Genomic DNA, 15,407 nt, shown 5'->3' on the forward strand with positions numbered 1-15,407 from the left:
TCTTGTGTTACGCAGCACGTTTGAGCTTCCTCAAGAACCAATGAGGTTCATTCTCGTGTTACGCAGCACGTTTGAGCTTCAGGAGGAACCAATGAGGTTCATTCTCGTGTTACGCAGCACGTTTGAGCTTCCTCAAGAAACACTGAGATTCATTCTTGTGTTACGCAACACGTTTGAGCTTCAGCAAGAACCAATGAGGTTCATTCTCGTATTACGCAGCACGTTTGAGCTTCCTCAAGAACCAATGAGGTTCATTCTCGTGTTACGCAGCACGTTTGAGCTTCAGGAGGAACCAATGAGGTTCATTCTCGTGTTACGGAGCACGTTTGAGCTTCCTCAAGAAACAGTGAGATTCATTCTTGTGTTACGCAACACGTTTGAGCTTCAGCGAGAACCAATGAGGTTAATTCTCGTGTTACGCAGCACGTTTGAGCTTCCTCGAGAACCAATGAGGTTAATTCTCGTGTTACCCAGCACGTTTGAGCTTCAGCAAGAACCAATGAGGTTCATTCTCGTGTTACGCAGCACGTTTGAGCTTCTGCAAGAACCAATGAGGTTCATTCTTGTGTTACGCAGCACGTTTGAGCTTCTGTAAGAACCAATGAGGTTCATTCTCGTGTTACGCAGCACATTTGAGCTTCTGTAAGAACCAATGAGGTTCATTCTCGTGTTACGCAGCACGTTTGAGCTTCAGCAAGAACCAATGAGGTTCATTCTCGTGTTACGCAGCAGGTTTGAGCTTCAGCAAGAACCAATGAGGTTCATTCTCGTGTTACGCAGCAGGTTTCAGCTTCTGCAAGAACCAATGAGGTTCATTCTCGTGTTACGCAGCACGTTTGAGCTTCAGCAAGAACCAATGAGGTTCATTCTCATGTTACGCAGCACGTTTGAGCTTCCTCAAGAACCAATGAGGTTCATTCTTGTGTTACGCAGCACGTTTGAGCTTCCTCAAGAACCAATGAGGTTCATTCTCGTGTTACGCAGCACGTTTGAGCTTCAGGAGGAACCAATGAGGTTCATTCTCGTGTTACGCAGCACGTTTGAGCTTCCTCAAGAACCAATGAGGTTCATTCTCATATTACGCAGCACGTTTGAGCTTCAGGAGGAACCAATGAGGTTCATTCTTGTGTTACGCAACACGTTTGAGCTTCAGCAAGAACCAATGAGGTTCATTCTCATATTACGCAGCACGTTTGAGCTTCTGTAAGAACCAATGAGGTTCATTCCCGTGTTACGCAGCACGTTTGAGCTTCTGCAAGAACCAATGAGGTTCATTCTCATGTTACGCGGCACGTTTGAGCTTCAGCAAGAACCAATGAGGTTCATTCTCGTGTTACGCGGCACGTTTGAGCTTCAGGAGGAACCAATGAGGTTCATTCTCGTATTACGCAGCACGTTTGAGCTTCAGGAAGAACCAATGAGGTTCATTCTCGTGTTACGCAGCACGTTTGAGCTTCTGCAAGAACCATTGAGGTTCATTCTCGTGTTACGCAGCACATTTGAGCTTCAGCAAGAACCAATGAGGTTAATTCTCGTGTTACGCAGCATGTTTGAGCTTCAGGAAGAACCAATGAGGTTCATTCTCGTGTTACGCAGCACGTTTGAGCTTCTGTAAGAACCAATGAGGTTCATTCTCGTATTACGCAGCACGTTTGAGCTTCCTCAAGAACCAATGAGGTTCATTCTCGTGTTACGCAGCACGTTTGAGCTTCAGGAGGAACCAATGAGGTTCATTCTCGTGTTACGGAGCACGTTTGAGCTTCCTCAAGAAACAGTGAGATTCATTCTTGTGTTACGCAACACGTTTGAGCTTCAGCAAGAACCAATGAGGTTCATTCTCATATTACGCAGCACGTTTGAGCTTCTGTAAGAACCAATGAGGTTCATTCCCGTGTTACGCAGCACGTTTGAGCTTCTGCAAGAACCAATGAGGTTCATTCTCATGTTACGCGGCACGTTTGAGCTTCAGCGAGAACCAATGAGGTTTATTCTCGTGTTACGCAGCACGTTTGAGCTTCAGCAAGAACCAATGAGGTTCATTCTCATGTTACGCGGCACGTTTGAGCTTCAGCAAGAACCAATGAGGTTCATTCTCGTGTTACGCGGCACGTTTGAGCTTCAGGAGGAACCAATGAGGTTCATTCTCGTATTACGCAGCACGTTTGAGCTTCAGGAAGAACCAATGAGGTTCATTCTCGTGTTACGCAGCACGTTTGAGCTTCTGCAAGAACCATTGAGGTTCATTCTCGTGTTACGCAGCATGTTTGAGCTTCAGCAAGAACCAATGAAGTTTATTCTCGTGTTATGCAGCACGTTTGAGCTTCTGTAAGAACCAATGAGGTTCATTCTCGTGTTACGCAGCATGTTTGAGCTTCTGTAAGAACCAATGAAGTTTATTCTCGTGTTATGCAGCACGTTTGAGCTTCTGTAAGAACCAATGAGGTTCATTCTCATGTTACGCTGCACGTTTGAGCTTCTGTAAGAACCAATGAGGTTCATTCTCATGTTACGCAGCAAGTTTGAGCTTCCTCAAGAACCAATGAGGTTCATTCTCGTGTTACGCAGCACGTTTGAGCTTCTGCCAGAACCAATGAGGTTCATTCTCGTGTTACGCAGCACGTTTGAGCTTCAGCAAGAACTAATGAGGTTCATTCTCGTGTTACGCAGCACGTTTGAGCTTCTGTAAGAACCAATGAAGTTTATTCTTGTGTTATGCAGCACGTTTGAGCTTCTGTAAGAACCAATGAGGTTCATTCTCGTGTTACACAGCACGTTTGAGCTTCTGTAAGAACCAATGAGGTTCATTCTTGTGTTACGCAGCACGTTTGAGCTTCTGTAAGAACCAATGAGGTTCATTCTTGTGTTACGCAGCACGTTTGAGCTTCTGTAAGAACCAATGAGGTTCATTCTTGTGTTACGCAGCACGTTTGAGCTTCTGTAAGAACCAATGAGGTTCATTCTCATGTTACGCAGCACATTTGAGCTTCCTCAAGAACCAATGAGGTTCATTCTCGTGTTACGCAGCACGTTTGAGCTTCTGCCAGAACCAATGAGGTTCATTCTCGTGTTACGCAGCACGTTTGAGCTTCTGTAAGAACCAATGAAGTTTATTCTCGTGTTATGCAGCACGTTTGAGCTTCTGAAAGAACCAATGAGGTTCATTCTCGTGTTACACAGCACGTTTGAGCTTCCTCAAGAACCAATGAGGTTCATTCTCGTGTTACACAGCACGTTTGAGCTTCTGCAAGAACCAATGAGGTTCATTCTCGTGTTACGCAGCACGTTTGAGCTTCAGCAAGAACTAATGAGGTTCATTCTCGTGTTATGCAGCACGTTTGAGCTTCTGTAAGAACCAATGAGGATCATTCTCATGTTACGCAGCAAGTTTGAGCTTCCTCAAGAACCAATGAGGTTCATTCTCGTGTTACGCAGCACGTTTGAGCTTCTGCAAGAACCAATGAGGTTCATTCTCGAGTTACGCAGCACGTTTGAGCTTCAGCAAGAACTAATGAGGTTCATTCTCGTGTTACGCAGCACGTTTGAGCTTCTGTAAGAACCAATGAAGTTTATTCTTGTGTTATGCAGCACGTTTGAGCTTCTGTAAGAACCAATGAGGTTCATTCTCGTGTTACACTGCACGTTTGAGCTTCTGTAAGAACCAATGAGGTTCATTCTTGTGTTACGCAGCACGTTTGAGCTTCTGTAAGAACCAATGAGGTTCATTCTTGTGTTACGTAGCACTTTTGAGCTTCTGTAAGAACCAATGAGGTTCATTCTTGTGTTACGCAGCACGTTTGAGCTTCAGCAGGAACCAATGAGGTTCATTCTTGTGTCACGCAGCACGTTTGAGCTTCTGTAAGAACCAATGAGGTTCATTCTCATGTTACGCAGCACGTTTGAGCTTCCTCAAGAACCAATGAGGTTCATTCTCGTGTTACGCAGCACGTTTGAGCTTCTGCAAGAACCAATGAGGTTCATTCTCGTGTTACGCAGCACGTTTGAGCTTCTGTAAGAACCAATGAAGTTTATTCTCGTGTTATGCAGCACGTTTGAGCTTCTGTAAGAACCAATGAGGTTCATTCTCGTGTAACGCAGCACGTTTGAGCTTCTGTAAGAACCAATGAGGTTCATTCTCATGTTACACAGCACGTTTGAGCTTCAGCAAGAACCAATGAGGTTCATTCTTGTGTTACGCAGCACGTTTGAGCTTCTGTAAGAACCAATGAGGTTCATTCTCGTGTTACGCAGCACCTTTGAGCTTCTGCAAGAACCAATGAGGTTCATTCTCTTGTTACGCTGCACGTTTGAGCTTCTGTAAGAACCAATGGAGGTTAATTCTCATGTTACGCAGCACGTTTGAGCTTCTGAAAGAACTAATGAGGTTCATTCTCATGTTACGCAGCACATTTGAGCTTCAGCAAGAACCAATGAGGTTCATTCTCGTGTTACGCAGCACCTTTGAGCTTCAGCAAGAACCAATGAGGTTCATTCTCGTGTTACGCAGTGCGTTTGAGCTTCTGTAAGAACCAATGAGATTCATTCTCATGTTACGCAGCACATTTGAGCTTCAGCAAGAACCAATGAGGTTCATTCTCGTGTTACGCAGCACCTTTGAGCTTCAGCAAGAACCAATGAGGTTCATTCTCGTGTTACGCAGTGCGTTTGAGCTTCAGCAAGAACCAATGAGGTTCATTCTCGTGTTGCGCAGCACGTTTGAGCTTCTGCAAGAACCAGTGAGGTTCATTCTCGTGTTACGCAGCACGTTTGAGCGTACGCAAGAACCAATGAGGTTCATTCTCGTGTTACGCAGCACGTTTGAGCTTCTGTGAGAACCAATGAGGATCATTCTAATGTTACGCAGCACGTTTGAGCTTCTGCAAGAACCAATGAGGTTCATTCTCGTGTTACGCAGCACGTTTGAGCTTCTGTGAGAACCAATGAGGATCATTCTTGTGTTACGCAGCACGTTTGAGCTTCAGCAAGAACGAATGAGGTTCATTCTTGTGTTACACAGCACGTTTGAGCTTCAGCAAGAACCAATGAGGTTTGTCCTCACGCGGCAAGTAGGTTCGATGAGCTTCTGTTTATGTTCACTGATCAATGTTTATATGTGTATAAAAGCCTAAATTCAATCTGTTCATCATATCAAGCAATCGTGTCTCTTCAGAAAATTTGGACTAAACCGCTCAATTCATAAGTATTAGTTTTACGATCTCTTTATGAACTTTTTGAAGCAGTGGTAGTTGAGTAGCTGTCAACGGAGGGACAGACATCTCACAGATGTCATCAAAAAGATCTTCATTTGTGTTCCGAAGATGAACAAAAGTCTTAAACTTTGGAACGACATGAGGCTGAGTAATTAATGTCAGAATTTTCCTTTTTAGGTGAACTATCCTTTTAAGTAAAGCTCATGTTTTCAGAATGAGATTCTCCTATACCTTCCTCCTGGGAACGGTGTCCTTGTTGTCACTGCCCACTGGGTCCTTGGACGACAGAGAGGGAATCCTACTTATCTTCTTGTTCTGTTCGCGGATCACATTTGAATACAGCTTCTGTCGTCTAATTTTCTCTGCCTGACAGCAGTGAAAGAAAGAGCAGCAAGATTACAAAAGGGAGCTTTAATTACCTAAGCCATTTCTCCCCTAAGGCCCCTCTGTTTCTTTGTACATCCATCCATGAAGCTACTCAACAGCTGCAAATAAAACTCATCATCCCTCCAGAATCAGCGTTAACACCTCTCCCAGGCTGTGAGCGGTGCTAAAAACAGTTATTTCCCATAAACATTTTACATCAGCCGAGCTCTTTTTGCATTTTGAGGGCTATGCTCATTAGATTAGTTGGCCCATTTCCATTGTGTTCAGAAACACAAGTCTTTTAAATTCATGAGGAAATGAAAAGAGGGGGTTATTGAGACACGGCCATACTTGACAATTGGACGTAGCAATTAGGGATTAGCTAAATCAATATTCAACAAAGAGAGCACCAATTATCCATTGAGGCTCTCTCGTATAACTCCACACACACAAATTATTCGGATTTAACAACATTATTTGTGAATATCGTCAGATGCTTAAGTCTTTATACAATCTGAAGTGAGTATTTACCACAGCTTCTGGTATTGTGTTTGTTGGTCCAAGACCTCCAAGCTTCACCTCCTGTCTCATGTCTTTGTAGTCCTTCAGTGTATAAGCCTGAAAAGAAGCATACATATTTATTTATTATCCGCATGACTGTTATAAACAGCAAAGATATTGTGAGAAAAAGTCTTGATCTCAAGGTGCACTCATGCAACAATCCGCAAACAAAAGCGCTAATCAGGTCAGGCTCCTTCAGGTTCTCAGGACTCAGCCATTGGTCATGGACACTGCAGGATGGCTGTTTTCCACTCTGATCTGCTTCCCCTTGGGCTGCCACACTAGCTGTTTTACAAATTTATCCCATAATCCTATGAGACATGATGGCGGGCACATCAAGGTGAGGAGATCAAGCTTCTCCCAGGAAAGCAATCTGTTTTATGGTGTAAGAACCGTATAATCCGGACACAGCATCAAGTGGATGTGTTCCATGACATAATGACCCTTAAATTGTGACGTCTTCATGCAGCACTGAACACTTTACTGATCTATGCTATTCCGCTATTTTATTTCAAAGCTGTGTGACTTTCTTTCTTCTGTAAAACACAACAGAATATATTTCGAAAAACATCTCAATCTCGAAAGTCGGTGGGGTCCAATATATTAATTGGAGCCCATTTGACAAATACATTTATGTGAACTATAATGGACTGTTGAGTAAACTTAAAATATTCAATCTGTGTAAATGGCCGCATTGCTGTTGAGTACGTCTGCTCCTAAGAGAGACTTTCCTGCAGAGCTCAAGGTGCTAGAGGACAAAGAGGCTATCATTAAATGCAAATCACCATCTTACCAGCCCTGGTCCGCACAGACGGGGGTGCTGCTTAATCACCTTATCCTCTAACGCTGTTCAATGTCGTCTTTGTGACCGTGCCTTATATCATCATCTCATTGCAATTAAGAGTGTCTTCAATTACTTATACAATTAACCTGCTGTCTGAATCGGCCCACACAATAATCGTTACATCTGCACCAGGCCCCATTGAGATACTGTCATGGCAACTTAAAGATGGTTACTAAGTATAAACAGGACATTGTAGTCATTTGCTTTGCTATATTGCTAATTATTACAAGAATTGTGCCATGTGGGTTTAAATCAGGGTTTTTTAAAATGATTCCTTTGCCATGTTCTCCTTTACTAAAATCTAAAATATTCCAATGTATATTAAAGTATAATTTAATTTATTTACACATCAATATATTATAAAATAAATATTATATTTAAATTTTTTTTTTTTTTTTAACCCTGTTTTAAAGGGTTAGTTCACCCAAAAATGAAAATTAGCCCATGATTTACTCACCCTCAAGTCATCCTAGGTGTGTATGACATTCTTCTTTCAGACGAATAAAATCTGAATTGCGAGAAGGAAATTTCAACACTTTTCCACAGAAAGCGATCGGCTGGAACTTTACTTGATAAAGTTTTAAAAATTGATATTTTTCTTACACAAACGCATCGATTCGCTTCGCTTCATTTATTAACCCCCCGGAGCCGCGTGGAGCACGTTATTTGACGGACAGGTGCATTTTTTTATGGACTTCAAAAACAGAGCAGATTAGCCTGGACTTTTTTAACATACCTCTGATTTTATTCGTCTGAAAGAAGAATGTCATACACACCTAGGATGACTTGAGGGTGAGTAAATCATGGGCTAATTTTCATTTTTGAGTGAACTATCCCTTTAAGCTGAGTAGTGTCAGGCTGTAAGAGGTGTTCGAACTCAGTCCTGGAGGGCCACTGTCCTGCAGAGTTTAGCCTCATCTTGCCTCAACACACCTGCCTGGAAGTTTCTAGTAAGCTTAGTAAGACCCCTAAACCCTCAATCACTATTCCCTATGTTAGTCCACTAATACGGTTCACTTAAAGAAGTGAATGAAAACAAATTAGTGAATTCGGCCAGCCGTCGAGGGTACATCGGCTATACACTCGTTATTGTGGTGCAATATGGGATAGAATGAGTGCACTCGATAACGTCCCCTATGGTTTCGGACCAACATGTCCTCCAACCAATACGCCTATATAGGTCGTTTGTCACATCCCTGAAATACGACCCATAGGAGCGTTTACTAAAGGAGTGCCCCTTTCGACAAAAGGACACTTTCATTTTAATGCTTTGTTTCCTTTTATTTGCGTCATATTTCGGGTTTGGCGTAGCTCAATTGAGCATTGCAAAATACATCATGTAATCATGCAATCGTGGGTTCGATCCCAGGGAACGCATGTGCTCATAAAGTGTATATGCACTATAAATCACTGGGTATGTTTAGGGGTGGGGTGTTTGTAGTTGTTAATAAAAAAATTATTTTTGCTAAATGGAAATATGACAAATGGTGATAAAAAAGTCCACACATTGCATTTAAATGAACACACATTACTAGCGTAAATAAAGGTTGTAATAAGGTGCTTGAAAAACGGCCTATAGAGTTTTTTTAGTTTTTGTTTCGGACACCACTACAAATGGCTGTCCCCTGAAATAATGCCCTATTTGAGGGCATAGGGGGCGATTTCGGTGAATCTATACAGTGTCAGGACAATGTCCCTCCAGGAACAGGGTTGGACACCCCTGAACTAGACAATGCATGCATGAACGCAACGCATTAACTAAACATATATACACACCTTATAATTTGTTTTAGCCTTCAGCTGTCTGTGTTTTTCCATTTGTGAAAGGTAACCTTCTGAGCTGCTTCTGTGGATTGGATTCAGCAGCTGCTCTGATCTATCCGAGCCGAGTTCTGTGTCGCTGCCGTTAGCTCGGCCTATAGGGGGCAGCACCGTGTAAGGAGCAGGGATCTGTGTTGGGGGCACAAAGGGTCCCACGCTCTCCTCATCATTGGGCAAAACATTGGGATAGTGGTTGGCCTCCACTTGAGGAAATGTGGGCAATTTTAGCATTGGTATCCTACAGAAACATGGAGCACATCATGAATGCCAAGGCTTAGGGAACATGTTTTGCATATTGCATGTTCTAAATTCATTATTAAAGCACCAATAAAAGCTATGTATTTGAAACTGCAGTGTGTCATTTCTGTGGAATTAGTGCAAAAAAAAAAAAAAGACAAAATACAAATTTACAAAATATATAAAATGACTAAATAAAACAATATTTTTAAAAAGTTTTCAAACTGTCTTCAATTTGCTCAAAGAAACAATGTTTTTAAATATATTGTTAAAGGTAAAGGCCCTTTTAAAATAAAACTATTCAGTTAATATCATGAAATTACATATAAAATACTACATAGATGTTACCCCTGTAATAGTGTACTCAGTAAGTATATCCAAAATATAGACGATAAATGCACTTTCTGTGATGATGAGGAGACAAATCTTTTTTGTGAATGTGTTTGTGTTAAAGCTTTTTGGAATGAGTTATGTACCTATCTCTCTCAAAAAAAAAAAAAAGAGACTAAATATGTATTAACACCTTTAGTATTATTTTTCTTTATCATACTCCAAATTCTCATATTCAGTACATTGTTAATCTGTTTATGATTCTTGGTAAATTTTTGGGTAAAATCCTGTTACTGTCTATTTTTCTAGTAGACTAGAATTCCTATGTTTCGTCTTTGATGGGCATTAAAAAAACAAAAATCTTTGAAAAGCAAAAGATTGCTTTCAATTTTTAACCTTGTATAATCTTTTTTCTTTCCTCTGGCACTTTATTTTGTTTGTATACTTTTTGTGATCTATGTCTTTTTTTATTGTTCTTGTTATGCATTTGTTAAATTTTCATTTGTGGCATTAAAAAAATAAAAAATAAAAATGATATCATTGAACCAATCTCGTCATAAAAAGGTCCATTTATATGATGTTTCAAGAGACCACACTCATGAGGGTCTGCAGAGGTTCTCTCAATTATATTCCTGTTTTGTGTGTTTCTTTCCTTAATAATTTATGGTAATTATTTTTCTTCAATATGACATCACAACAGTTGTATCACCCGGACATTTTTTACTTAATGCTGCTCACACACAAAAACAAATCATTATAAAATGTGTGTACTGAAGTCATTATGTATCAATTGAATCTGTAATGCATTTTTAATAAATTACCAGGTAGGACAAAATATGACCGTCATCAAGCATCCACTAAAAACGACACACCTCAGCTTTAAAAACAATATAGTGTATGAACATACATACTAAATACTGTGGGTTTGTGTTGGCATACTTGCATGAAGTATGTTTGTGGACTTGCCTGAGTCTGTTGTGATTCCTGAATGATGAATTTTCAAATGCATTGGTAAGAGGTTTCCCAGCATGCCTCTGAGGAACACTTCTGTCCACAGCATGTACCACTCCAGAGTGGGGGGCTGGGGAAGATACAACTGCTTTTGGAGCCAATCCCATCTGCCCTTCTGAATTAGGAAGCACAGAATGGTGATAACCTGGTTGTAAAAAGGGCGGGTTAAACAGATCAGGCCTGTCCCATTGCAGTGCTTTAGAAACAAGAGACAAAATCGTCTCTTTCTGAGAAAGATTCAGTGGCTGTGCTGGATTGGCAGGTGTGTGGAGGTTTATGTTAAGGTTGACGGTTGGTGGAGCATGAGATGGAGTGTGAGATGGAAGTCCAGACTGGTGTTGTGGTGGGTCATGGGTGTAGGCCACTGGAGTTTCCTTAGAGTCCTGCGGTAGGTCATCAACGCTGATGACGTGTCTCTCTGTATGGGGTTTAAGCTGCGCTCTGGGTTTGGATTCAGGAACGGATGGCTTGAGCTGATCTTGGTGGTTGCTGGTTCGCTCCCTCCTCTTCGGTTCCTTCCTCTCTTTATGGCTCTGTTATAATTAGGGGGGGCAATTAAGATTTATTTAAAATCTCAAGTCAAGAAACCTTACATAGCACTTTATACAATGCAGATTGTTTTAAAGCACCTTCAGAGTCATAAACAGGAAAATTACAAGAATCAGTGATGCAAACGTTATCAAATACGAGACAAATTCTGCAGTAAAGCAGCTCTAAAAAGACAAGTGTCATTATTCATCTCAAGTTAGTTTTGTTGTCATCAATTATGAAACAAGTTCAATTCAGCTATAAGCAGTGTCAATATTCAGCTCAAGTCCATTTAGTGATGATTCAGATCAGTTTAATAGCAGTTGTAATAATAATTGATCATACTGCTGAATATTAAGTGTCTTTTAAACCCCAACTAAGCAAGCCAACAATCTGACCAAATGGATTCTGAGTTAAGATGACATGAAGCTGCGTTTTGGATGTTGTTTTTCAAAGTCTGAAGGCACAAAAGAATGATATTAGCATAAATGAAATACTTTCCCCAAATATGACGAGGGCTCTTTTGAGCAAAATCCATTTGCACAAAATAATGCCCCTTAAAAATGAAATTACAAATACAAGCATCACAAAGGTTTTGACGACAGCGTCCCACGCACTCTTATTCTAAATATGTCAGGGCAAGGGCTAAAAGAATCCATCCCATTGAGCAGAGATATGCCCTTATATAACCGTGGCTTCATGGCTATTGTCATGACCGAGAGGAAAGAAAGACAGGAGCATTTATATAATGTTTCTTTGTGGTGAGCCTGGCATGCACGGGGGACCGACGGACATTATTCTTGTGCGGTCTGGGGCTGTGCCTCAGCATGTAATGCCTCTGATTTAGCCAACACCAGCTTGCACCATTCTTAATGGGAAAATATTTACACTCCTCTGCTTGCCGGCATTAAGGTGACCGTTCAAGTGCTCAAAATAATGATGCTTCTCCATTCCCCCTCTTTCCTCGGCACAGGCTCCTTTTCAAGACATTTCAGAGGCTCCATTGTGCCTGAACAACTCTATCAGAAATTGCGTCCATCACAGCAGAAATGAAATCCCGGGTGACAGTGTGCCCACTGTGCAGACATTTTCATCTTGAGAGGAAGCCCTCGCAGACTGTTATGCATTAGGCCAATGGATTGTGCCAAGCAGCCCCACCTACGTCTTCACAGATAGAGATGGATGGAATCAATAAAGTGAGCTCTACCTTCAGTTTTTGTGTTTTTTGGAGCCACATCAGCTCGGGATCCCGGACATTGTCTTGACTCTCCGGGCTACAAGTGTTGATAGTCTCGTAAGAGGTTTTCCTGGGCTGTGGGAAGAGAAGAAAGAAGGGTCAGGGGAGTGACTGCTTGATAAACCTCCTTTTAACAAATCACCTGTTGCCATGTAGATGAAATGCTATTATTTCGCCTCACATTTATATTCAAGTATTGATTGCAAACAACAGGCGTGAACTGTGCACCGTGAGAGCGAAACAAAGACATCCGTGAGAATGAGAAGAAACGGCCGGGCGATAAATTACATGCCGCGCGTGGTGTCAACATGTGCTGAAAACTGTAACTTATAATCCACCAACTCAAAAACAGAGCCAGTCAGGCTTCTCAATAAAATAATTCGACCCTGAGTGTCTGGCAAACTTAATTCAATCGACTTTTGATGATCAACTTTTCATTCTTAATTACGAACCACAGCTCCTCTGAGCTGACCTACATGTGTCTAGAAGAGTGTTCTATTGATTCTCTTTAAAATGATTCTCTCGAAGCAGTTCGGAGATAAGTGTCTAGATACATCCACGTTACATCAGTGCACTCTCTCAATTTTTCTTAATGCACCCGTTCAGAGGCGGAATATCTACAGCTAATGCTGTAATGAAAATCATTTAGTAAACTTCCAGTCACTTTGGCTGCTGAGGACAATTCTCACCGATCGATGGTATTGACAGCTTGCGGCGTCCCTGAATGCATGCAGTTAATTCTGAAAGCGTGAATAGAGGAAGGTCAAAGAGACACATGCAGCACTGAGTGGATTGAGTTGTAACATATCCATCAATAAACAGGCAGCCATGCTGGTCCATGTATTTAGCGAAAGGCCATGTGCGCAAGGAACTGATTTGCGAACAGCCTTCAACGTTACTGGGAGACGTGGACAGTTATTTGTTAGGGGAAAACACCAAACCTTCAATTAGTGCTTCCAGATGGATGGACGTATGGATGGACAGATGGATGTTCATATTTTTATACAGCAATTAGACTGTGTGAAATTGAGCCAGCAGCAATAGACGTCATTTCACCGTCTCAGTTAACTATAAAACCGATATAGTCCGGTTATGAGTAACCCACTTCTAGTCGAAATGACCTTGAATTTGGTTACATGTCGTGTTTGCCAAAATAACTTGCTAGGTTTATGATATTCCATCATGTAAGCAAAGTGATTACAAGGTGTTTGGTTTCATTTCTTTGACATGTTCATGTTCTAGATGACTAGTCGGTGGGCGGGCTTAACATAATGACGGCAGAGTTGCGGCGGTTCCGCGCGTAGATATACATAATAAAGACTAGATATCTCGTCTGCACTGCTGGCCAATGGAGGTGGACGTCCGCACCTGGCGGCCATCTTGTCACAGGCAGCTCGCTCACTCGTAACATTGTTTTCATGGTGCTTGCACTTTTTAAATAACCATAACTTGCTCAATTTTCTACCGATTTTCAAACTGTTTGGTTCGTTATAAACGTCAGAGATGTAGTTATGACACTGCATACTTATGAAAAATTATTCATAATTTGTTCAAGCATCCATAATTATAGCCACGTTAATAACGTTTGTAAGAAACCAAACCATTTGTAAATCCGTCAAGATTTCAGTGAGATAAGAGTATTTGTGTTCGTGCAGATCACTCGCCTTACATCAGGCACCACAGAGCCCTGCCTGTGACAAGATGGCCGCCGGTGATGATGTTAGAGACTTCGCCGTAAGACATCTAGCCTTTATTATGTTTATCTATGGTTCCGCGTGCTACTTGTAAACAAAGAAGCTGGCGAACAGCGGCCTTTCGAATCGGCTTTGGCCGCGACTCTGGAAGACTTGGAGTTAAGATTTTCTTTGAGAAAAGAACAAAGAACGGCACTGAAGTCATTCTTAAGAAAGGAAGATGTGTTCTGAGTTTTACCGACCGGATACGGCGAAAGTTTAATCTATCAACTAGCTCCGCTTCACCTTCGTTGCTCTGGTTGGTTGTAGCGCTATCCTATTGCGTGCAGAGGGAATTTGAAAGACAACCGTTTGTCCCGCCCCTCGGATTGAGCCCTGCCAATGGTGCGTTCCCAGACCCAACACCTTGATGTGGGTCTGGCTTGTCAGGCTACAAATTTTGCCTTGTTTTAGCCTAGACGTCAGGGCTGTGTTTGGTCGGCATTAGACGTCTTTTAAATGCAAAATGGCTTGTTTGTTGAAAAACCGAAAGTTTGGAAATCGCACCAAAAACAGCATTGCAAAACAACGACCAGGCAATGCGCAAATGTTCATAGTAGTGGTCCTCATTATAAATGAAAATATCTATCGGGGCAAAAATGCATTGCAATATCCGTTGTTTGTTATGATGCACGGTTAATAGGAGGCTGCGCATCCAGCTCATTTTCCTGTATCGGGCAAGTATCATTTCGAGTAGAGAGATTGAGCTGTGCTGTAACAGGTGTGTGAGTAGCAGACATCACAGACCTGCCCTTCATGTCCTCTTAGCCGCAGCAGGCCACAACCTCTGCCCCATCCACGACCACTGCCTTTTGTCTGCCATTTTAATAATCTCAATCAAATTGAGGAAATGATCAAACAAAATTGCATTTTGAGCTTCATAAGCTGTGTAATATCTATTCTGTTAAATTGGGGCCCGTAATTGCCTCTTGGGGCGAGACGTGGCACAACAAAGTCAGGCGATTGGAGCTTGCCATTTTCCTCAAGACTGGGAAACACAGCTTTTGCGATGAAGACTTCAAAGGGCCGCAATTCTTGAATTGCATTTGGTTGCTATTGTGACCGCCCAGGCAATCTTGATTAGGTGTTTACACTGAGGTAGGGTATACAGTGGCAGAGAGCCGCGGAGCCTTGGTCTAGAGCTATTAAGAGATTGTACATTATGTTTCTGGCTTTGAAGTGAGGGTCTGGGGGATGACGAGGGATTGGGGCTGAGTGCAATGGCAGAAGATTGCACTGCTACTTCTGTCTTTATCAAAGGGGTCTCTGCTGGAGCTCATCATCACTCCCACACACGCCGGTAGGAAGTTGGTGCATTATGAGATTGTGTACATTTAATAACACTGCTAATTATCAGGAGTTAGGGGTTTGTGAAAGAGTAAATAGTGGCTTTTTAAAAGCCCAACAGACGCGCCCCGATAATGATGTTGAAAACTGATGGGAGCTGAGGGGCTTTTTATTCCCTTTGAAGGAAACAGGGCCACAAAAAAGGGCAAAAGTAAAGGCTGTATCAAATTTACGAACAGGCGCTT

At 41.9% G+C, this 15,407-nt stretch overlaps 1 protein-coding gene across 1 annotated transcript in view; it reads right to left on the reverse strand.

Annotated features, from left to right (window-relative positions):
• The window catches only part of jhy (junctional cadherin complex regulator), a gene marked incomplete at both ends in the record, with an annotated part of 31,474 nt that overhangs the window by 7,673 nt on the left and 8,394 nt on the right, over positions 1-15,407 (reverse strand). The window contains 5 exons of the mRNA XM_079805226.1: positions 5,439-5,573; positions 6,105-6,191; positions 8,755-9,037; positions 10,333-10,910; positions 12,113-12,217. Of these exons, the coding sequence (XP_079661352.1) occupies positions 5,439-5,573; positions 6,105-6,191; positions 8,755-9,037; positions 10,333-10,910; positions 12,113-12,217 (1,188 nt within the window). The remainder of the gene's footprint in view (positions 1-5,438; positions 5,574-6,104; positions 6,192-8,754; positions 9,038-10,332; positions 10,911-12,112; positions 12,218-15,407) is intronic.

This window comes from Gobio gobio (assembly GCF_949357685.1).
Source record: "Gobio gobio genome assembly, chromosome: 22".
NCBI lineage: Eukaryota > Metazoa > Chordata > Actinopteri > Cypriniformes > Gobionidae > Gobio > Gobio gobio.